At 43.1% G+C, this 25,845-nt stretch overlaps 1 protein-coding gene across 2 annotated transcripts in view; it reads right to left on the minus strand.

The window, feature by feature from the left end:
* The window catches only part of Abhd6 (abhydrolase domain containing 6, acylglycerol lipase), a 55,062-nt gene that overhangs the window by 20,140 nt on the left and 9,077 nt on the right, over positions 1-25,845 (minus strand). Inside the window, exon 2 of one of the 2 annotated variants that reach the window (XM_021181717.3) lies at positions 10,796-10,948. The exons of the other annotated variant lie outside the window; for it this stretch is intronic. Within the exon in view, the coding sequence (XP_021037376.1) occupies positions 10,796-10,914 (119 nt within the window). The 5' untranslated portion in view covers positions 10,915-10,948. The remainder of the gene's footprint in view (positions 1-10,795; positions 10,949-25,845) is intronic. 2 annotated transcript variants of the gene reach the window in all.

Genomic DNA, 25,845 nt, shown 5'->3' on the forward strand with positions numbered 1-25,845 from the left:
ACGATGACCTTTCATTAGACAGCTCTCGAGGCTTCAGCTGACTCACTGCTCAGGACTGGCACAAACTGAGCCCTCTGGCTTTATTCTGCACATGGCAGCGGTTGAGGGCTCAGCTTCTGTGGGTTACATAAGCCTGGCAAGGCTGCAGTTTGGACTCAAGTCCATTTCAATATGAAATTTCCATCGAAACAAATTGAACTTTCAGCATGAAAAATCTCTTCAAAAATGAAAGATAATTAAATCATCCAGATACTCCTTTGTAATAGACTGACTCTGCACTGTAGCAGCTGTAATAGGCTGATTCTACATCATAGCAGCTGTAATAGACTGACTCTACACTATAGCAGCTGTGATAAGACTGACTCTACACTAAAGCAGCTGTAATAGACTGACTCTATACCATAGCAGCTGTAATAGACTGAATCTATACCATAGCAGCTGTGATAGACTGAATCTATACCATAGCAGCTGTAATAGACTGACTCTACACTAAAGCAGCTGTAATAGACTGACTCTACACCATAGCAGCTGTAATAGACTGACTCTACACTAAAGCAGCTGTAATAGACTGACTCCACACTATAGCAGCTGCCAAGTCTTGCAAAATCAAGTCATCAAAAGTGTACTAATATTTTGTGTGATATTGAGGGGGGAGGAGAAGTTTAAGTACATATTCATGCTTCTTTGTATCTACAGACAGCAATCGTGGGTACACAGGCACTGTCAAGTGCTGGGCTGAAGACAGAGAAGTGAGGCTGAAGTGAGAAGCAGGGGACAGATGGACAGGGGTAATAACTGGATTTCTTTTGATCCTTTTGCAACGACTACATTAAAACAGTAGTAAAATTGGCCAGTCTAAGGCTTTTCCTAGGGAGAAGCAGGCATATTTCAGTACTCTGTGTACCATGAATTTGTATGTTCATCCACAGACCAACCTGATTACGTGACCTGGAACACAGAGTTCTTCTTTGACAATATAAGGGTAAATACTGCATTGCACAAAGGTTATGGCCAAGAGTAAATGGACTACCCACATGAAAAGTGTTTGTTATTGTTATTATCATGTGTGTGGCTTAGTGTCTGAATGTGTGTATGTGTATGTGAGTGCAGCACTTTTAATACACTGGCAGCAGCTGTGGCTGCCCTGTGGGCTCCCTGAGCCGGGGGCTGGGGACTGAGCTCCGGTCTTCAGGAAGAACGGAAGCAGCCTTAACCACTGAGCAATCTCTTCAACCCCAATCCAACAACTTTTGTTCAAAACCCAGTACATGGTGACATTTGATCAATACTAATTAGCATTATATTTAAAATGTTTCTTTCCAAATACTCATCTGCTAAGATTAAAGGGAAAACTTAGAGGCAATACTTGAAACAAATACTATTACCACAGTTTGTTGACATCTCCACTTCTCTAGGGACAAACTCAGCTCACTCATCACAGGCTACATAAGCACTGTACCACTGAGCTGCACCCTCAGCCAGGATTGATACCCTTATAAAAAGCTTATACACTAACATAAGCCATGCTAAAAACTTAATTCAACACTGGGCAAAATAAATGAAAGGATAACTCAGGACAGAGGAGAGATTAATGTAAAACACAGAAAACATAGTGAGGTTCACTGCTAATTAAGATATTAACGTGCAATAAAGTACATCCTTTTACACCATTGGACTCTTTGCTCCCTTGCTAGCCATCCTAAAAAACAAACAAACAAACAACAGCAACAACAACACTCAGGAAGCAAGGGGAAAAAAAGAAATTTGATTGATTTAGTTTTGGGTAGAACTTGGGAGAGAAAACTTCCCAGCCTCTCTCTACCTGCCCTTATGCAATATGCAGCTATGCTGAAACAAAGCCAGGAATAATGCAGGCAGAGACTTAGCTATGTGATAGGTTGCCCAGACTGTGAGGTAAGTCTTTCCTAGGAGTCAGCTCCTCTTTTGGTCTGTCTGGTCTACCCTCATTGCCACATTGTATGGACTTTCTCGATGAAATACGAATTTTTAAATTTTATATATACTTATAATTTAGAGACAGGATCTCTCTATGTATGCTGGCTTTCAATACACAGAGAACTTCCTGCCTCTGCCTCCCGAGTGCTGGGATTAAAGGTGTGTACCTGGCTGTTAGGTTGGTTTTTGTTTTTGAAGTATATTTATTTGTATGGATGGCTGTTTTGCCTGCATCTATGCCTGTGCACCACATGCATGCTGCTTGCTCTCAGAGGGAAGAGAAGGGAACGAGATCATCTGGAGCAGGAGTTACAGATGGTGAAAGCCACTGTGTGGAAGCTGGAAGCTGAACCTGGGTCCTTTGGAAGAGCAGCCAGTGCTCCTGACCCTCGTTTCTGTTTCGCCTTTAACCCTTCTGATAAGCAGATTAACAGTATCTCATTGTGCTTTGTTTTCAGTTCAGATTTGAACACTTGAGCTCCACCCTCTTGCTCAGCCTCCTGAGTACAGATTCGTTGTGGTTCTGAGTGTCTCTATGCCCAATCACCCAGAATACTGTCTCATGTCATGCTAATGGATGACTGGATACCATCTCTGTAAAGTGAGTTTTCTGTCCATTTCTTAGGTTAGATGCTCTTTCTTTAGACTTACAGGAGAAATTCTTTATATATGCTAGGGCAAGTTCTTTATGGACGGATTTACTGCAAATACCCCTTGGCTTGCATTTTTACTCCCTAATAGTGTTCCTTTGGGAAGACGGTATGCTAAGAATGTCCACTGTTGAGCTACATGCCAGTATGGTCGTTTTAGTTAACAATACTTCTTCATTTAACATGATACAATTAAACTGAACACCTTTTATAGCTAGAAGTTTTTGTGCCATGCTTCTGTCTATCTCAGATGCCAAGAAAATACACTTCTGTGTCTTTAAAAGAATGGTTTGTTGAACATTTGCATAGACCTCCAGTCTTCCAGGCTTTGATCTTTGTGCGGGATATGAACTTGCAGAAGAAGGGTTGTGTTAGCTTTTCTATCACTACAAGACAGCACAGACATAGAGGAACTTGACGCCACCCTTCACTAGGTCACTTGTGCAGGTAAGACTTGGCTATGCACCTCACTCAGGGTTTCACAATGCTGACTTCAAGAGTTCAGCCAGGTGGCCCTCATTAGGCGCTAAGCTCATTCGGTTTGTTGGCAGAACTCTGTTCTTCACTTGTGCAGGACGGACGTCCTTGTGTCCTTGCTGGCTGTCAGTTGAGAACTCTGCGTCCAACCCCCTGTGCTCCTTCATGGATGGACCCTTCTGGTTCAAATAAACAACAGCACCCAGTCATGACGGAGGTTTGTATCTCTCTGCTCATAAGGGCTGAGGTAGATTAAGAGCTGTGTGGATGATGTCCCTGCTTTAGAATCAGCTGCACAGAGCATATACTGACTGTAATTTAGCATGATAATGAAAGGAACATGCTGTCATAGTCACAGGTCTCTGGGGCAGGGGCACCTTTGAGGGGCAGAATTAAATAATTCTGTCTACCAAAAAGGTCAAATTTACCCTCCCCACCCCAAATCTAGATTTCTTGTTAATACAGTACACTTTCCATATCATTGTGAATCTCTCCCTGCCCCCAAATCTGAATCTCTCATTAACACAGTGCACTTTCCATATTTCCGTGAATCTATTTCTGGGCACCTCTGGTCAACTGCTCTCTTTGTTCTCTGGACCAGTTCCATACTGACTTGCCTTTCCTAACTTCATAATTAGTCTTGATAACTAGTAATATAAATCATCTAGATTCATTCCTCAAGACTGTCTTTCTTAGCCGGTCCTTTCCTTTTCTTTATTAAGAATCCACTTAGATGGACTGGAGAGAACACTCAGCAGCTACCAGCACTGGCTGCTCTTGTAAAGAACTTAGGTTTGGTTCCAGGACCCACATAGCAGCTTATAGCCATATATTTACTCCAGTTCCAGGGCATCGGACTCCCTCTTCTGCTCTCCACAGGCATCAGGTACACAGGTGATAATACACATAAATGCAGATAAATACTCAGACACATAAAATAAAAACAAGTTATCTCTTTAAGAGAAAAATAATGCACTTACTACATTTAGTAGAAGAGAGACAAGTTGGAAAAATGAAGGGATTGGCAGGCGTGGGAGGGACAAGAGAGGGTGACAAGGGGTGAATGCAATCAGAATACATTACAGATATGTCAAATCTGTCACAATGAAACTCACCCTAACTGTTATAGATGACACATGCTAGCAAAAATTAAAACTGTAGACAAAACACCTTAATTTCAGCTCATCCTGCCTCTTGTGGAAAACAGGTCAGTTCTAATCTAGAGTACTTCATTGGTCTTATCTGTAAAATGAGGCTAATGCTATTTTTTTTTTTGCCAACTTGAAAGATCATATAAAAGTTAAACATTTCTAAACTTATCCAAGAATCTGCTTGCCCTAATTCACTTTCCATTACTGTGACAGAGATCCATGACAAAAGCGACTTGGAAACGAAAGGGCTTATTTGTCTTACAGGGTCTGGGCCACAGTCCATCCAGTGGAGCCAAGGCAGAACTCAAGGCTGGAATCCGGAGGCCTGAACTAAAGCAGCAGCCACGAAGGAGCCAGAGGCAGCTGCTCACCGGCCGGGATAGTCTGCTTCTCTATGGAACCCAGGACCGCCACTCACACTGTGCTGAGCCTTCCCCATCAATCCTTAGTCAAGAAAATGTCAATTCAATGGAGGCATTTTCTCAACTGAAGTTTCCTCTTCATGGATGACCCTATTTCATGTCAAGTTGACAAAAACCTAACTAGCTCACTGCTCATCGAATGCTGTTAGTAAAACCTATTAGGATTTAAGATGGTTAGCCACTTAACTTAGGGTCCACTGAATAAAAATAAGACATCTCTAACAAGAAGAAAATCTTTCAACCTATAAATACGGTATAGCCTATCAAATTAAGAGACCACCAACTACCTTTCATGACTACTTTCTATATTTCTTTTTTTTGTAGTCCTGGCTGTCCTGAAACTCACTCTGTAGACCAGGCTGTCCTCAAACTCAGTAATCCGCCTGCCTCTGCCTCCCAGGTGCTGGGATTAATGGCGTGCACCACCATGCCTGGCTACTTTCTATATTTCTATGTAGAACATTTTTATGTTCTTTTTTAAAGGGGCTGAGGGGAATGTTACCTTTAATATTTATAATTTATTATTGTTATTTGTGTGTGCACATGCTACCATGAAAATATGAATGTCAGAGGGCTTTCGGGAGTCAGTTCTCTGCTTCCATTCTGGTTTCCAGGGAAATCACCTCAGTTCAACAGCATTGTGTGGCCAGGCCCTTTACCTGCTGAGCCATCTTCTTAGCTCCCATGTTATTCTTTAGATTTATTATCGGGTAGTTAAGAGTTATTGACACTAAAGTAAGTAGTAACGTTTAACATTTTAATTTGTTTGTTTCCGGTATTTGGGCATGCCATTGATTTTTGGTTATTGATTTTTTTTTAGATTCCCATATTTACTTTGTGTATATCAATATTTTGCATGCATGTATGTGTACCATGTGTATGCCTGTTGGATCCCCTGGAACTGGTGTCAAGGATAGCTGGAAGCCATTATGTGCGTGCTGGGAATTGAACCCAGGACCTTTGCAAGAACAAGTGCTCCTAACCAATAAGCCTTCTCTCTAGCCCTAGTTATTGAGCTTGCATTCAGCAACGTAATCAAATTCACTTCTGGTGTGTGTATGCACATCTGTACATGTGTGTAGGTGCATGTACTTAGATGTGTATGTGCTTGTGAAGGCCAGAGGTTGACACCAGATGTCTTTCTCAATTGTTTTTCCTCTGTATTTTTCAAGAAACATAGTCTCTCACTAGATCTAACGCTCACTGATTTGGCTAGATTAGTGGGCAGCAGCCCCAGGGATCCTCCCATCTCTGCGTCTTCAACACGAGGATTAGAGATGTGTGCTGCTTCACCCAGATTTTCTCATGGGTGCCGGAGCTTGGAACTCAGGTCCTTATGGTAAGCACTATACCAACTGAGCCGTCTTCCTACCTGGACTCCAACCTTCCCTATTAATTATTTCTAATTATCTATAGATTCTCCCAGATTTCCTATGTACACAATCCTGTCATCTGCAAACAGGATTTATATTTTTATTTTTTATTCTCATTCTTTGTTTATATTTTATTTATATAACCGAATGATTTGGAATGGTTCCTAACCTCAATTTCATGATCAAGCTTTCTATAGGAAACTTAGAAAATCTCAGTCTTTTCCATTGTGAGACCAGTCTTGTTATTTCCACTCTCAGTGGAAACCAGAAACAGGGCCCATCACACAGCATGGCCACAGCACCACAGTTATGCCCTCTGCTGATTCATGGGGAAACATTTGGCACTTCTGCAGGAGCCTATGACACTGTCAGATAGGTTGGCCATGCCCCAGGAATACTCAGACCCAGAGAGAGCTGCCAAGAAGACTAGCTATGCCTACAGAGAACATCAGTCTCTGGTCCTTGAGCTGGGCAGATCCTAGAGGGAGTCAAGATGCCCAGTGATTTCAAGCCCTTCTGCCCAAACAGCAGGACAGCTGGGATGTGTGTGTCACAGGGGGACTTCTAGAATCTGTTGTTCCTATTTGTGTGACAATATTGAAAAGTCACCTGAGTGCCCAGCCAGGTTAGCAACTCCACTGGTCATCATGGCAGGCAGCCAAGCAGACGATGGCCTTTAGAACAGCGTGATTAGGGGGTGTAAGTGATGCGTGGGAAAGCTGTTCTTCCAGTGACGGCACTGTGCAAATGCGGCTTGCAGTGGGGAGATTAGAAGGAAACAGGCTGTGCTTTTCAGCGAAGCAGAGGAAGCTACTCCCAGGGCTTCTGACAGCTCTCTGGGATGGCATCAGAAGCCGTTACTAAAATCTCAATCCCTCATGTCACCTTGCCATCTGGTGAGTCTGTGATCTGAAAGTATTCCAGGATTTTCACCCTTTTCAACTAGCTGAATCTCCTTTTGGGCTATGAGTCTGAGTTCATGCAACAACGAGCACTGTGTCTGTTGTTGGCCACTGCTTAGAGCTGGGTGACAGGCACAGTCAGACTTTAAGACACCATTCAGTCATACAGACCACCAACAAAGGACTAACGGCTCTGCTCAATGGGGTCTCTGGCTTCTGATGGTATCATTTGCTGATTAAAGTAAACTGTTTGCTCTGCAGCACTGTTATGAGTGCAGAGCCAAAGATGGGAACAACCTGTGTTCATCAACAACAGCCAAGGGGTAACCAAAATATGGTATAATCATACTATCCTTGTTATTTTGCTTCTATCACAAAAACCCTGAAGACTGGGTAATTTGTAAAGGAAAGGTTTATTCAGGTTGATGGTTCTAGAGCAGTGATTCTCTACCTGGGGGGCGAATGACCCTTGCACAGGGGTTGCATATCAGATAATCTGCATATCAGATATTTACATCATGATTCATAACAGTAGGCCAAATTACAGTTATGACGTAGCAACAAAAGTAATTTTATGGTTGGGGTCACCACACCACGAGGAACTGTATTAAAGGGTTGCAGCATTAGAAAGGTTGAAAACTGATGTTCTAGAAACTGGAAAGTCCCAACCATGGTGTGACTTCTGTTTGGCTTTTGGTTAAGGTTTTCTGCTGCTTCAACTCAGGACAAGAAGTCAAAGGGCAAGTGGCACTAAAAAAAAAAACCAAAGTATGAGGTGCTGCCTTGACTTCCAGCAACCAACTCCCATGTCCCAGGACTCCAGTCTCAGCACAATAGCACTGATTTCTCTAAATGATTGAATGCCCTCTTACAGCCCGTTTAATACCATTCCATTGGGACTGAACCTTCAACAGAGGTTTGGGAAGTGCAAATCCTCTTAACACCTAGTGGGTACAAAGAGAAATCATTCTACCATAATAACAAAACAAATACTGACCCCCGAGACAGTGCACATGGAGCTTGGTGGCTCCAGCCTGTCATCCCAGCATTGGGAAGGTTGACGCAGGAGGATCACACATTTACTTAGTGTGACCTTTGGGGAGATAGAAAAGATCTCGAATGTCATGACAATACAAAATTACAACTACAACATAGCCATTCAACTGTATACACTTTCATGCAACCATATCCATGTTATAGTCCACATGTGCAAACTGCATTCTCTGCTTCAAGCTCACTCGTTTAACAATAATGGCATCTGTGTGTGGAGGAGCATGGGCCTTGGCAGGGTCCTGAGGTGGAGACACAGTTCTGACCTCTCTATGTCTAGGATCACCCAGGAGTCTTGGCAATGCAGCAAGGACAGTAGCATTGAGGCAACTAGAGGTCTAATTTGTCAGTGCAGAGGTGGGTCGTAGGTGACCCTCCCAAGGGGCGACAGCTTCACCCACACGGAAAAGGCAGAGAGAATGAAAGATCATAAACCACATTGCCCTATTTGCTGCTTTCCAAGGCTTGGAGCCTGAGCAGCGAGTGGAAAATTCCATGAGCCAGTGAAACAAAAGGGAGCCAGAAAGGAGGGCAGATAGAGGGCATCCGCCTCCTGGTGCCCTTCTCCACGTGAGAGGTTCCCTCTAACTGCCCAGATAAATCTCTTGGGGCTTATCTACAGTATGGAGAAGAACCTGGTCTATTTCATATTCATTTCATCATGAAGCAGGGGAAAGTTGACTTGACTTCACAAATGGATAGTGGCACAGAAAAACCAACAAAGCATAGCACTGTCTTTTCAAGAGCTAACTTTTTTTTTTTTTTTTTTTTTTTTTACTATAGAATAGAGTTTATTCAGGGCATGGGGAGGGGAGACAGAGAGAGACACAGAGACACAGACAGAGACAGAGAGAGAGTTGAGGAGTAGAGGCTGGCCATGAGCTGGTGGAGAAAAGGGGGAAGGGAATGGGGAAGGGGAGAAGAGAAGGAGTGGGAGCAACAAGGCAAGAAAGCAAGAGCAAGTGCTAACTTTTTATAAGCTAGGAATACAGGTCAGTGCTAGAGGCCCTGCCTGCATACATGGCCGTGGGTTCAATCCTTTGGTAGGTAACAATAGCTAGGCTAGAATTTAAGGTAACTGTAGTGAGAATTCTGGAATTTTGGTTCTTTAAAAAGCACAGAAATATTATAAGAACATGTTTTAGTTTTAGTCCCAGGTGTGGGGAAACGGGGCTGTTTCAGATTGTCCACAGCAGCTGACCATGATTTGTCTCATGCTCTAGCAGAGGCATGGTGTTGCCAGCTGCAGATAAGCTTCTGCAACTGTGTGACTTTTAGAATTCTGGGAATTTTTCAGAGGTTATATAAATGCTAGAACATTGCTAGGTGGGGTTGGTGGTTGGTGGTAATTTGGGGGGGGGGAGGTTGTTAGCAGCTGTATTCAAAGAAGAAACAAAAGGAAAGAAATTAGATTCAGATATTTCTCTCTCCCTCTCTCTCACCCTCTCCCTCTCTCTCGCCCTCTCCCTCTCCCTCTCTCTCTCTTCCTCCTATCCTTCTTTCTCTCCAATCTAGTGATAGGGATGAAAGGGTGAGAAAAGGGTGGGAAAAGAAGAATCCACGAAGTAGTAAAACTAGCTACAGGTAACTATGTTTATTTTTACTTTTTTACATTACTTAGTTTTCACAGCAAATTTTCCACATTTCAGTAGAGTTATTTATATCACTTTTTAAATAAATAGATTTAAAAGCCAGGTGTGGTGACTCATTCCTGTAATCCCAGCACTTGGGCAGCAGAAGCAGGAGGGTCCTGAGTTCAAACCATGCTCAGCCAGCCACACGGGGAATTCCAGACCAGCTGGGGCTACAGTGAGACACCATCTCGGAACGGTAACAGTAGAACTCACAACTGTCCTCTGACCGCCACAAAAATTAAAGCTTCCAAAAAGCCTCCCCAATAATAGTAAATACATTATTTTAAAAGACAGCCAAAACATAGATGTAAGCTCTTAACAGTAAAGAAAATATGGAAGAAAAGTACAAATGGTCCTGAGACAGGGCAGAAACGAGGGCAGTAAGAATGGCAGGCATTCAGAAGTTTTATTTGTCTCTCTCACCATAATAATTAACAATTCTAGAGCAAGTCTGGGTGTGCTGGAACATTCCTGTAATCCCAGGATTTGGGAGGCAGAGGAGGAATATCAGGACTCCTCTTCACAGTAAGTTTGAGGCAAGCCTGGGCTATGAGATCTTAACTCCAAATAACTATAGTGGGGCACGCCTTCAATCCCAGCTCTCCCACGGCAGAGGCACGCAGATCTCTTGAGTTTGAGGCTAGCCTGTTCTACATAGAATTCTAGGCTAGCCACAGCTATATGTACTGAGACCCTGTGCCAAAACCCAAACAAGACAATAAGACACCTAACAGTTTCAGAGTACATTTGGAAAACAGTTTGCCATATGAGCTCTTCCCACGGAGGGTTCCTGGTGCTTCTGATTCATATCTCAATGACATCCATGCACCTGGTGGGTAGGAATGAAAAGCCTTTCATAGAGTTTTAGGAGTCAGAGTGACCCTCGGGGCAAACATGCTATCAGGCAGAAACTTGAAACAGTCTATCTGCTTTGAAGCAGCTGCCAGTCCAAGAACATTCAAAACTCAAAGAGTTGCCATGCTCACAGGCAAACACCCATACACATAAAATAACTATTATAAAAAAAAGAAAACGTTAAAAAGATTTCAAAATAAGATGTATGTCCTTCATCGTTTGTTTAAAATAGTTCATGAGAAGATGACAAGCAACAATGGCCAGGACAAAGTGGGGGTGGCGATATGGTTACACTGTACAAACCTCAATCATCCAGCTGACTTACCAATAATAGATTCTTATCAGAGCTGAAGGCCACAGGAGGAAAGACGCAACAAATGCCAGGATCGGAATGGCCAGGGTCCCACCCGCAATCACAAACATGTTAACCACATCGAGATCCATCCTGCTCCTTGAGCCTTGTTGACACCTGCAGAGGCTGAAGAGAGGGTAAGAGTGTTGAAACCACCCCAGGGGAAACGAGGAAGAATTGGAAAGGAAAGGATCCTGAGTCCAGAGACAGGAGCCTGAAAAACAAACCATAGCAGGGAGATATGCCCAGGCAGACTTGGGAGAACCTTTCAAAACGTGGCAATCAACACACCAGGGTACACCACGCGATGACTGGAGAAATCTGAGGACCCGATGGGTACCAGATAGTAGCAGTACACACAGTGTATCCAACAGAACTGTAGCTGTGGACAATGAAGTTGTCATGCCTGCTCAGGCTTTGAGGTGTGGTGGTGGTGGGGTTAGGGCTGGGGAGGTGGGGGTGGGGCGCTGTACAAACTGGTAAATACTCCTCACTTCTAAAAGTTCAGGAGAAAGTAATGTATGTAAAAAGATAACTATGATGTATTATTCCTTCAAGTTTTCTATAAATTTGAAATCTTTTATTCTTACTGATTAATTGATTGAGACAGGTCTCACTGTGTAAACTAGACTGGCTTGAATCTCATTGTGTAGCCTAGGTAGGCCTGAAGGGGCTGAGAGATGACTCAGTGGTTAGGGGGCACTTGCTGGCTTGGACTCTCGGCACCCACAATGGGGCTTAAAAGCACCCGTAACTCTGGTTCCAGAGGATTTGATGCCTTCCTCCTTCCACCTTCCTCAGGCACCAGGCATGGACTTGCACACATACATACATGCAAAACACCCCTGTACTTAGAATAAAATGTAAAAATATAACCAAACAAGAGAGGAATTATACCCATTTCGCAGATGAAGCCCTGCAGCAGAGGACGTAACCCTGGTCTGCTCATGCAACTCCTTTTAGGAGCTTGGTCAGCAGAAGCAGTTTTCCCAGCATGCTTCAATCACTGGCCTGCTGGACAAGAATATATGTTCTTTCTTAGTGCCTGGAATAGCACAAGACAAACAGAGTACAAATAGACTGAAGGAAAGCAAGGTTACAGATGGGAAGAAGCCTGTGGAACACACTCTAGGGAAGAAAAGGCATTCCCTACAATGCTACAGGAGACTGAAATTTCCCCAGAAAATAAGTAACTACAAAACCCCGTGGAGGAATTGCCTATTAAATCCAAGGTCCAGGGTCTGGGAAAAGAGGATATAGCTCAGAACAGATGTGTATAAGTCTGCAGGCTTTGGGTTGTAGGTCTCACGTGACCTGATAGGAACCAGAACTTAGCTCTAAGATAACTCTTCCGTATCACAGGATGCTCTTAAAACGTGCCAAAAGCCACTGTGATCCAGACTCCTGAGCTGGGGAGTTAATTACACAATGTCCCTTTAGTCTAGAAATTAGAACATTTGATGCCCAAGGTCGTGTTCATCACGAGTTCTGACACTGGAGATGGTAAGCAAACTGAGAGAAAAAAACTTTCCTCTGCTGGTATCTGCTGTAGATATCACACTTTCAAGGGAAATTCTACCAGGATCCATCTTTGGAGAAGAAGGAACTCTTGTGTGACAGCATCAGCAAGGTTTGGGCTTCCCCAGAGAACCCATACACTCTCCCTGACAAGGTCAAACAAAGCCAGGCCTAATTGAGTAAACCATGCTTTCTGACTGCCGTGTTTTCCAGTGGCTCTCAACCTGTGGGTTACAACCCCTTGAACAGGGGTCACATATCAGATATCCTGCAAACCAGATGTTTATATTACAATCCCTAACAGTAGCAAAATTACAGTTATGAAGTATCAACAAAATAATTTTACGGTTGGGGTCACCACTACATGAGGAACTGTATTAAAGGGTCACAGCATTAGGAAAGTGGAGAACCACTGATTTAGACAAAGAATAGACAATATGTCCCATCTTTGCAAAATCCTTTACCTACAGAGGATGCCTAGATTTCCTTCGGGAGGTGGCTCCCTACCCTGCTGGTGCTTATTAAAAGACTTCCTTGGGCCTGGGTACAGGACAGACAAAGGGTAAAGACAAAGAAGACAAAACCTCAAGAACAAGGACTGCAATTACCAAAATAAAGGTGTTTCCTGGAACTTTCCAGACTATGGCCCCATACACAGGACAGCGCTTGGTGGCTAAGTCAGGCTTCAGTGGCACACAGCTTTGGGTAATGCTAATACTCACTCACTAAGCAACTCATCTCTGCCAGTCAAGTCCTGCCAAGGCTGGAGAGCAGCTCTGAGGACCTCAAGTTAAAGGATCTCTGTGCCGGACAATTCTGTGCCGGAAGTCTGTAGTTAGCCAGGAACATTGTTCCCATCATCCGTTTAACAGTGTGCATGTGCGTGTAGGTGCCTGTCTTTTTTTTTTTTAATGACTGTTTTATGAGTGTTGCATGTATATGTATGTGAGGGTGTCAAATCTTGGAGTTATAGACAGTTGTGAGCTGCCATGTGGGCACTGGGCATTGAAGCTGGGTCTTTTGGCAGAGCAGCCAGTACCTCAACTGCTGAGCCATCGCTCCAGTCTGCCTATCATTTATTGTAACAGACTCTGTGTGTGTGTGTGTGTGTGTGTGTGTGTGTGTGTGTGTGAGATAAGGCATGCCACAACATACATGTGGAAGTTGAGAACAATGTACAGACGTCAGTTCTCTCCTTCCACTGTGTGGGTTCAGGAGCTCAAATTTCCATAATCACATGGGGCAGTAAGGCCCTTTACCCACTGAACCATTCTTTGGCTCTTAATGACACTTTTAAATCATTCTAGGGACGTATCTTAATTTTAAGAATAAATTGAAGCTGGGCAGTGGTGGTGCACACCTTTGATCCCAGCACTTGGGAGGTAGAGACAGGCAGATTTCTGTGTTCAAGGCCAGCCTGGTCTACAGAGTGAGTTCCAGAACAGCCAGGGCTATACAGAGAAACTCGGTCTCAAAACAAAAAAAGAAAGAAAGAAGCAAAAGAATAAATTTAAGGAAAAAGACAGTAATTTAAGGAAACACACTAGAGCTAGGCATACTATCTGGTGGCAATGTGCTTGTCTACTGTGTGCAGTCCTGGAGGTTGATCCCTGGTGCTGCACGGAAACAAAGGGAAATACTAACTGGGTGGTGTGTGGTCCTGAGGTCATGGTATGTGAGCTGCTGCACAGAAGGTCGCAGTCACGGGATGGAGGGGTACTGACCTGGGGGTTTTCCCAGCCTCTTCTACAGACCCTACCCTCCTCACCTCATCTGTCCTTCCCTAATCTGCTGATTTAACATTTCTAGAGTTATACCAGGCAATCAAAGAATAGGACCTAGCTAGTTCTCCCATAAATCTCATGTCCTTTTACAGCTCCCCAGAAGCAGCTTCCCCTGCATAAGGGAAGTCAAATGTAGTCTGGGATCAGAAATCAGGCATGGCATTTCAGAACACTTAATGTCCCCAACTTTGACTGCTAAGGATCTTGAGCAATGACACACTTCAGGGTACAAAACAACATGTAAGAGTAAACAGAATATAGAAAACTTTCACAGAATCTTGCCTTCTAAACACATTCAACCTGCCCCACGAGTCACAGGATATACTCAGCTACAGCCCACACATTTGTAGTAACAATGTCACTATAGTGCCAAAACCCTGACATCTGCCTGGAGTTCATCGAATCTAACAAACTTAAAGTCTTGGTGTGCCAGACCTTGGGAGCAAACTCCGAAGCCAGTCCCACAACACCCAGAGGAAGATCCACTCCCAGGGGTTCTAACACACTCAGGACCACAGGATCTCAGGATCCCAGGAGCTTGGTCACACCAAATCTTAGGGTCCCAGAGTCAGCTTGACTCCCAGGAGCTCTGACACACCCAGGATCTCAGGATCACAGAGGCAGCTGGACTCTGAGGAGTTCTGACACAACCAGGATCACAGGAAGGACAGACTCCAGTCAGATATAGCCAGGGCAGGTAGCACTAGAGATAACCAGTTGGTGGGAGGCAAGCATAAGAACATAAGCAATAGAAACCAAGGTTACTTGGCATCATCAGAACCCAATTCTCCCAACATAGCAAGTCCTGGATACCACAACACACTGGAAAAGCAAGAGTCAGATATAAAATCACTTCTCATGATGGTGACAGAGGACTATAAGAAGGACATAAATAACTCCCTTAAAGAAATACAGTAGAACACAAGCAAACAGCTAGAAGCCCTTAAAGAGGAAACACAAAAATCCCTTAAAGAATAACAGGAAAACACAATCAAACAGGCAAAGGAAATGAACAAAACCATCCAAAATCTAAAAATGGAAAGAGAAACAATAAAGAAATCACAAAGGGAGACAGCATTGGAGTTAGAAAACCTAGGAAAGAGATCAGGAATAATAGATACAAGCATCACCAAGAGAATACAAGAGATAGAAGAGAGGCTCTCAGGTGCAGAAGATACCATAGAAAACATTGACACAGCAGTCAAAGAAAATGCAAAAAGCAAAAAGCTCCTAACCGAAAACATCCAGGAAATCCAGGACACAATGAGAAGACCAAACCTAAGGAGTATAGGTATAGAAGACAGTGAAGATTCCCAACCTAAAAAGCCAGTAAATATCTTCAACAAAATTATAGAAGAAAACTTCCCTCGAGTAAAGAAAGAGATGCCCATGAACATACAAGAAGCCTACAGAACTCCAAATAGACTGGACCAGAAAAGAAACTCCTCCCTTCACATAATAATCAGAACACCAAATGCACTAAACAAAGAAAGAATATTAAAAGCAGTAAGGGAAAAAGATCAAGTAACATATAAAGGCAGACCTATCAGAATTACAGCAGACTTCTCACCAGAGACTATAAAAGCCAGAAGATCCTGGGCAAAGGCCATAGAGATTCTAAGAGATCAAAACTGCCAGCCCAGGCTACTATACCCAACAAAACACTCAATTACCATAGATGGAGAAACCAAGATATTCCATGACAAAACCAAATTTACACGATATTATTCCATGAATCCAGCCTTTCAAAGGATAACAGACAGAAAACACCAACACAAGGAGGGACCTACACCCTAGAAAGTAATCTTTCAACAAACCTAAAAGAAGATAGCCACACAAACATAATTCCACCTCTAACAACAAAAGTAACAGGAAGTAATCGATTTTCTTTAATATCTCTTAACATCAATGGACTCAATTCCCCCCAAAAGACATAGACTAACAGACTGGATAAATAAAGAGGACCCAGCATTTTGCTGCATAAAGGAAATGCATCTCAGTGACAAAGGCAAACATTGTCTCAGAGTAAAAGGTTGGAAAACAATTTCCCAAGCAAATGGGCCCAAGAAACAAGCTGGAGTAGCCATTCTAATATCAAATAAAATCAACCTTCAACCAAAAGTTACCAAAAAAGATAAGGAAGGACACTTCATACTCGTCAAAGAAAAAAAATCTACCAAGATTAACTCTCAATTCCGAATATCTATGCTCCAAATGCAAGAACACCCACATTCATAAAAGAAACTTTACTGAAGTTCAAAGCGCACATCGCACCCCACACAATAATGGTGGGAGACTCAACACCCCACTCTCAGCAATGGACAGATCATGGAAAGATAAACTAAATCGAGATACAGTGAAACTAACAGAAGTTATGAACCAAATGGATCTAACATATTATAGAACAATTTATCCTAAAGTAAAAGGATATACCTTCTTCTCAGCACTTCACAGTACCTTCTCCAAAACTGACCATATAATTGGTCACAAAACAGGCCTCAACAGATACAACAAGATTGAAATAATCCCATACACCCTATCAGATCACCACGGACTACGGCTGGTCTTAAATACATAAAAACAATGGAAAGCACACATACACATGGAAGCTGAACAACACTCTACTCAATGATAACTTGGTCAAAGAGGAAATAAAGAAAGAGATTAAAGGCTTTTTAGAATTTAATGAAAATGAAGACACATCATACTAAAACTTATGGGACACAATGAAAGCAGTGGTAAGAAGAAAACTCATAGCTCTAGGTGCCTCCAAAAAGAAACTGGAGAGAGCTTACACTAGCAGCTTGACAGCACACCTGAAAGCTCTAGAACAAAAAGAAGCAAATTCACCCAAGAGGAGTAGACTGCAGGAAATAATCAAAATCAGGGCTGAAATCAACCAAATAGAAACAAAAACAACTATACAAAGAATCAACAAAACCAGGAGCTGATTCTTTGAGAAAATCAACACGATCGATAAACCCTTAGCCAGACTAACCAGAGGGCACAGAGACAGTATCCAAATTAATAAAATCAGTAATGTAAAAAGGGAGCCATAACAATGAAATATATCTTAAAATAATTATTCTTTGTGTTGACTATTAACAGTTGGAAATATTAAAATCATGTTCTACAAATGAAAAAAGTCTTGATGTGTCTATAAAAGACAATGTCTGTAAAAGATAATGTCTTTTACAACAAAAGACAGTAGCTGTGGCCAGTTTGGTATGGTAACAAGCACAGCCAAAACCTAACAGGGCAGTCTAAGTCCTCTGTGCCCACGGTGATTAACACCTCTTCCCACGCTCTCTCACTCCATGATAAGGTGGAAAGATGCCTATAACGGACACCTGGTCGGTAAGCAGTGTGCCTCCAACTCTCCCTCAACCCTGCAGGTCTGCGTTCTTCATGCCTCTGCCTCTCCCACGCACACGTGCATTGGGCATCAATTATGAAACGCCCAGCTCAGTGCCTCGCAGTTATCCACTATACTTCTCTAGAACTGCGTCCACACATGCTAACACACTAACCGCCTTTATAATCTTGTTCATTCCTTATTCCTGCTGGGGTGTTTTTAAAACTACTCGGTGCTGCTAAATCTCTTTAGTGACACAATGTAAAAATTCTCCCCATAAAGTTTACCACTAGAAAAACACTGTTGTTATTATTATGTTGAGTGGTGGTGGCATCCTCCTTTATTCCCAACACTTAAGAGGCACAGGCAGGTGGATCTCTGCCTCTTATCTATAGAGTGACTTCCAGGACAGCCAAGGCTACAGAGAAACCCTGTCTCAACACAGGGAGAGGGAGTGATGTTATTTTTATTTTGTGTATATTGGTGTTTTGCCTGTGTGTATGCCTATGTGCCACATGAATGCAGTGTTTAGAGAGGCCAGAAAGGGGGGGGGGTGTCCATCCCCCTGGAATTGGAGTTATAGATGAACATGAGCCACCATGAGGGTGCTGGGAACTGAACCCCAGTCTTTTGCAAGAACAATTAAGTGTTGAGCCATCTCTCTAGTCCTAAAAATTACAGATTTTAGCTAGACTTCATGGAACAGACCTGTAATCCCAGCTCCTTGGGAGACAAGGCTAGAGGATCATTTGAAGGTCTTTCTAGACTAAATAATAAGTTCTAGGCCAGCCTGAGCAACTTAAAAAGATCTTCTCTTAAAATAAATTTGGTGAGTTTTGTTTTGTTGGACCTGGGACATAGCTCAGTGGTAGAATAGGCTCAATTCCCACTGCGGGGAGACTGTTACAGTTAAAACACTACAAAGAAAAGAATACAGGAAAAGAAAAACACTATGTTCTTGAAATCTGAGTGCAGAGTCTGCACTGGCCAATAATGTAGCATCTCCACAGACTCCTGAACTAGTTCCTGGAAAGAACTACAGCTAAGACAGCCCTGGGTTGCTCTCCTCTATCTTCTCTGCGGGCATCTTGTCTCCTCAACTCTGGTTGAGCTCATGCCTACTCTGGACTTTGAAGCTCTAACAGTCTTGCTGTTGGAGTAAGCCTTGGCTAAGCATTCCTGGTTGCCCCTCAATGCTCTCCTCATTTTCTCCTGGATAATCCTAGAGGCTCTCTCTTCATCACTCTCATGATACACTCCTGACTCTCCCCTCTCCCCTTCACTTCCATGATTCACCCCTGACTCTCCCCTCTCCCCACCATTCCCATGATACATTCCTAACGCTCCCCTCTCCCCATCACTCCCATGATACACTCCTGACTCTCACCTCACAGCCATTCTCTACCACTCTCACTTATAGGAAATTATAAATATCAACATACTTGCCAGGATTTCCTTCTAGATTTTTCTAATGCCTGCTTGACACTAAGTTATGCCTCCAATATAGCTCTTCCTGTTTCTCCTGACCTGCCAGTTTCTGCTGATAGTTCCACCATCCATCTAGCCTCTTCAACACCAACATACATCCCATTCTTCTTATTTGTTTAACACACCAGAAACATAATGGTGAAAAGATACTAGCACTCAGGTCAACTTGTCTAAGTCTATGGAAATTTGCCATCTAAGTTTAAATAACTTCTGGGTATATAGTTCTGTGGTGAAGTGCTTGTTTAGCATATAAATTCCTAGGTTCCATGTTCAGTAGCATAAATTTAAATAATTTACTAATTTAATAGAATCCAAAGTTCACTTCTCAATTACAATAACTGTTTCAAGCTCTCAATAGGCACAAGTAGACAGGCTCAACCACACAGGAACACATAGTATTGGGATTCACACCCACATAGGAACACACAGCATTGGGAGTCACACCCACACAGGAACACACAGCATTGGGAGTCACACACACACAGGAACACACAGCATTGGGAGTCACACACACACAGGAACACACAGCATTGGGAGTCACACTGGGAAGGCCCCCTTACAGGCAACTGAATAGGCCAGTTTGGTTCAGTATTTATTGGGAATACTGACAGGAAGAGCAATCCACATCAGATTCAGAAGTGTCCAAGTCAGACTTGCTCCCTTGGCTGTATACTGGAATTAGGCCCTCCTTCTCCTGATGCTGTTAGACCACATCAGGCATCCTTCCAACACCAGCTTCTGGAAGACTCATCTCAGTTCATGGCGAGCATCCAGCAGTGCAGATAAAATGTGAGCCACCCCATATGGTCTTATCTTAACCTCCCACTACTGACTCACCCCATGTCTACTTATACCCCAACAAACCAGACCCATGCCTGCCCACACTGCCTTTTGCTTTGTCCCCTCTGGCTATTCTCTTAGCTAACAGATATATTCCTCCTGGCCTCTAGGGACGATTCCAGTGACACATTCCCCAATAGAACACTGTCATTCTCCTGTGGTCTTGCCTTCTAGACATGCTTCATATCAGAGATCCTGGATGGTCTTTGGCAACTGCAGGGGCTTTTAGAGTGTATCCTGGAGTTATGAACACCCTTCCCCCGAGTACTTAGTCACTCAGTACTGGTGGCCCACATAGATTGAACAGGAGCTCAGATGGCCCAGCCTTGAGAAAGCCGCTCCTGTTTTTGATACTCTAATAAATATATTAAAAATTCACACTTACTATTCAAGGAGCAGACTCTTTCCCAGAGTTGCTGGCTTTGGCAGAGGCTGAAAATGAGTTTCTGTGATCACAGGAAGTAAAATAAGAAAGCATTAAGCCATCATAAGGAAGCTAATACGCTTGGATGTGCTGGCAGCCAGCCGGATCTGGCTCTGGGAGAGCAGAGAGCTCTCTGAGTCAATACCCAGAAAAGAAGGCTCTCCTGCTCCTTCCTTTATAGTTCACCTCGAGCTCAGGCCACCTCCCCAACTAGGTGAAAGTGCACAGAGGGCAGGGCATCTAGATAACTGCTTAGGCCTGGGAGGGCTAACAGGGTCTAAGGTGAAAGTGGTGACAGGTCAGGCACATGATCGACCACCACCAGCAATGAAGAGGCACGGAAGGGAACAGGAAGGTGTGGCGCACAAAGCTTAATGAATAACCTCACATAAAGATCTAGAGTTCTCCTTCCTCATCTGAACTAGGGGCTCACCTAAATGCTACATTCTTTTTTTTTTTTTTTAAAGATTTATTTATTATTACATGTAAGTACACTGTAGCTGTCTTCAGACACAGCAGAAGGGGGCATCAGATCTCATTATGAGTGGTTGTGAGCCACCATGTGGTTGCTGAGATTTGAACTCAGGACCTTCAGAAAAGCAGCCAGTGCTCTTAACCACTGAGCCATCTCTCCAACCCTAAATGCTACATTCTAAAAGGAATGACAAAAAGAGAAATCACCAATGGGTGAAGAAGGCAATCCTGCGACAAGAGTGGCCAGTGAACAGAGGCCTACATGCTCACAAACAGGGCTTAGAGAATGGAAGGGGGCTGGCAGAGTCTCCACAGCCACAGGGGAAAGTTAGGCCACAGGACCCAGAAGCATACGGGCAAGTTAGCATTAAACATGAGAAACAAACCAGGAAAGCTCTAGAAGAAATGACAATAACTCTGAAAATGTCTCCTGTGAAGAAGGCCATTCTGAGACACGTCTACCTCTAGAGTCCGCGATGGAACACGCTAAAATACTGTATCAGGATTACAAGAGCAGTAGGTTGTTGCATAAAATCACTTTTTAAAGTCTACTTGCAGAGAGCACATAAAAAGGTCCAAAGCTGCCAACAGGCATCTTGCAGCGGACACTTCCTTAGGGCACGAGAAGCCCCTGCAGTCCTAGATGCAGTAGGAAAGAGAGAAGCGACCTGGAGAACATCCCAGGAAGGAATCAGAAACAGCCCAACCCCTGAAAAGAGGCTAAGCCTCATTTACAATAGGACACAGGTAAACCAAGTCCTTGGGTTGAGGCTCTCACCTGTCATCAGCAAAACCACTCTCGCTCAGTGAAAATGCACTGTAGACCATGTGGTGAGGCCATGTAGACACGGATGCTCTCAAATCCTGTACCAGCACACATACCCATCAACCAACTCCACAGAACAGCGATTTGTCAAAACCCGTGGCAATATAAAATGTACCTTCCCTTGACCTAACAACACCCCTTTTCTTGTAGTAACTCACCTTTATTTTCTATCAAAAAATATATTTAAAAATCTCTATACAAAGTTATTTATTACAACATACTATAATGCAAGACTGGATGGAACCAAAATGCCCACTTACATGGGTTCTGGTAACTAAGTGCTGGCATAGCTTTAATTTTTTTTTTTTTAGATTATATAGAGCCATTAAATACAAGATAAAATTATTGGACATTAAAATAAAATAAAGGGGAATACAGCCAAGCATTGTGGTGCATGACTTTAATCCCAGTGCCTGGGAAGCAGAGGCAGGGGGAAGCCAGCCTGCTCTACACAGTGATTTCTAAGCTAGCAGTGGTACTTCTGAGACCTTGTCTTTTCTTTTTAAAGAATTATATTTATTTGGGGCTGGAGAGATGCTCGGTACTTAATAGCACTCGTTGCTTCGCAGAGGACCTGGCTTCAGTTCCTAGCACCCATATGGGGGCTGAAACTGTAACTCAACTTCCACTGGATCTGATATCCTCTGCTGTCATTCACAGGCAGCAGGTACACACATGAGTCACATACATACATGCAGACAAAACTCTCATACACATACAAATAAATACATTTTAAAATAATGAAGCAGTTTCATTTGACCCAATGGGTAATGAACAGTAAAGTACATAGTTAATTTAAAAAAGAAAGAAAGAAAGAAAGAAAGAAAGAAAGAAAACAAAGTAGAGCACCCAGGCATAGTGAGACACATCTATAACTCCATCACTCAGAAAGCTAAGTAGGAAGATTCGAGAGCTCAAGTCTAGTCTGAGCTATCTAGCAAGACTCAATCTAAGATAGATGGGTAGATGGATAGATGGATAGATGGATAGATAGATAGATAGATAGATAGATAGGTGGATAGGTGGATAGATAGATAGGTGGATAGATATAGATAGATAGATGGATAGATGGATAGGTGGGTAGGTGGGTAGGTGGATAGGTGGATAGGTAGGTAGGTGGATAGGTGGATAAGTGGATAAGTGGATAGGTGGGTAGGTGGATAGGTGGGTAGGTGGGTAGGTAGATGGGTAGACAAGTAGATAAGTAGACTGGCAGGCAGGCAAGAAAAACCAAAACAGACAGTAGATAAAAATAAGACTTCTTCATTGAAAGCACACTAAGAGAAACACACACACACACACACACACACACACACACACACACACACACATGATATGCTTTTCATGTATATAAAATGGTTCTGAAGATAATGGCTGGCTCAGAGAAGGGAAACCAGGTTAGGGAGGGAATGGAGATGAGAGTGAGAGATTTCTAATGAATACTCACTTGTGCTTTCTGAACTGGTACCATGCACCTGTATAACAATTTCCCTCCATTTTCTCACAAATACAATGTGAGCTCCTCAAATGCAAGGCACTCTCCTGAACTGTCTACATCAGGAGCTACACGATACATATGACTATGTCGATTTATGTTAATTAAAATTAAAATATAAGGACCAGGGAGATGGCTCAGTTAGTAAAGTGCCTGACACACAAATATGGATACCTGAGTTTGGACCTAGTGCAGGGAGGCAGGTGGAAGGGATAGAGAAAGCCCCTGACAATGACCTCATCTCGTGTCTACACACACACACACACACACACACACACACACACACACACACTAAAATTTGGTTCCTTGGCTGCACTAGCCATGTGTCACATGCACAGGAGCCTCATGTGGCTTGTGACTACCATACTGGATGGTGAAAAAACAGACTATTTTCATTATCACTAAAGGTTCTATTGGCATAATAATCCAAGAGAGAGGGGGAAGCAATCAAACTATTGAGTAAAGAAATACAAATTCAAGTAGTTAGGATGAAAAACCATCTCCAAACAGAGGCGCATAACCTGAAGGCCCACATTAAGTCAATACTCAGAGTCCTGGGAGGTGTGGTCCTGACCTGTGTGACAGTGCAGAGGTTAAGTACACACCTGTAAGAACTTCAGTCTTTAAGGTTCAAGTTCCAGCACTCTAAGATAGACATTGGTAAGAACTTTCCACCCTGCATCCACACAGCCACGGTTAAGCTATAATTTGCTGTCTCCTTTGTGGTTCAGAAAAGGGCTGATAAGATTGCAACTGATTGCCTAGGGATTCTTGTCCAAGAACCAGTAGAGGAGCAGCTGCTCCCTGACTCTGCTACCCTAGCGACACTGTGGACAAGACAGCGCGGCACGCTGAGCTGTGCCCATGGGCAGAAGACCAGAAAGAACCAGAAAGTCTTGCCGCTTGACAACCCTGAGATACAACGGGCAGAGAGAGGCAGGACTAGTTATGACAGATTGACCGAGAACTTGGCTGGACAAAGGAGGCTTGTGTATCTCTGTGTGGCACAGCTTTCAAAACTCTTACTGTCTAAGGAGCGGGGCCCTGCATATGCAAAACATCAGACTCTTGAGTCAAGATGTAAGCTGTGGTGGTCTAAGATTACTATCTCCTTGAAATGAAGTTTGAAATAAGACATCACCACCGAAATCCTATCCACTCTCTCCATCTGTTTAAAACAAAAACCCTAAGCACATAACCAGCTCCTCCCATGGTCCCTCAGCCCCAGGGTCTGAGGCGTACACAACAAGCTTTCATCTTCCCTCCAGGTGAAGAGCCAGAGAAAGCATCCTACCAGCAAGTATTTCCTACTGGACTAAAAGGGAATCGAAATAGCCCCATGTGTGCTACAGTAGAGGCCTGGAATGGAAACTGAGCACCCCAAAACACTGTCCTGTTGTCCAAACCTGCTCTCAAAGAACTGGGAGTTTAAAGAGTTTTATCTTCAGCCAAGGGGATATGATTAGTAACAGTACTTCTGACTATAGGAACAAAGCCAGCTTCACATAGAAAACCAGCCCTGTCAAAATAATCAGTGCCAAAGTTTGAGGGCCACAAGTCGTGCTAGACCTTGGTGAGCTGGTCTCCATCCTCTTTTTAGACAAAATCTCCTCCCCAGAACTCTCAGTAACCTAAAAACAATGAATACCAAAAAAAAGAACATAAAACCTAGTGGTGCATGCCTAGAATCCCAGAGTATTCAGAACGCTGAAGCGGGAGGATCACGTTCAAGGTCAGCCTGAGCTTCAAAAAGAGAAAAAAAGAGAGGGCAGAGGGAAGGAAGGGAGGAGGGAGGGAGGAAGGCAGACAAGGAAGGAAAGAAAGGAGAGAGGAAGAGAGAAGGAAGGAAGGAAAGAAAAGAAAAGAAGGGAGGATGGAAGGATGGGGGAAACAAAGAAAGAAAGAAAGTAAGAAAGAAAGAAAGAAAGAAAGAAGGAAAGAAAGAGAAGAAAGAGGAAAAAGAAAAAATTTAAGAAAGAAGGAATGAAAGAGAAAAGAAAGACAGAAAGACAGACAGACACAAGATAAAATCACAGTCAAAATTTCACAGTTGGTAGACAGCACTGGAAAATTCTACATTAAGAAACAGGTTCAGCCCCATCAAAATTACAACTCAATTCTTCAACGAATTTGAAAGGGCAATCTGCAAATTCATCTGGAATAACAAAAAACCTAGGATAGCAAAAACTCTTCTCAAGGATAAAAGAACCTCTGATGGAATCACCATGCCTGACCTAAAGCTTTACTACAGAGCAATTGTGATAAAAACTGCATGGTACTGGTATACTGACAGACAAATAGAACAATGGAATAGAATTGAAGACCCAGAAATGAACCCACACACCTACGGTCACTTGATCTTTGACAAGGGAGCAAAAACCATCCAGTGGAAAAAAGACAGCATTTTCAACAACTGGCGGTTATCATGTAGAAGAATGCGAATTGACCCATTCCTATCTCCTTGTACTAAGGTCAAATCTAAGTGGATTAAGGAACTCCACATAAAACCAGAGACACTGAAACTTATAGAGGAGAAAGTAGGGAAAAGCCTCAAAGATATGGGTACAGGGGAAAAATTCCTAAATAGAACAGCAATGGCTTGTGCTGTAAGATTGAGAATCGACAAATGGGACCTCATAAAATTGCAAAGCTTCTGCAAGGCAAAAGTCACCATCAATAAGACAAAAAATGCCACCAACAGATTGGGAAAGGATCTTTACCTATCCTAAATCAGATAGGGGACTAATATCCAAAATATATAAAGAACTCAAGAATGTGGACTCCAGAAAATCAAATAACCCAATTAAAAATGGGGCTCA

Source organism: Mus caroli, unplaced genomic scaffold (assembly GCF_978045245.1).
Source record: "Mus caroli unplaced genomic scaffold, Mus_caroli_1 scaffold_12, whole genome shotgun sequence".
NCBI classification, from domain to species: domain Eukaryota; kingdom Metazoa; phylum Chordata; class Mammalia; order Rodentia; family Muridae; genus Mus; species Mus caroli.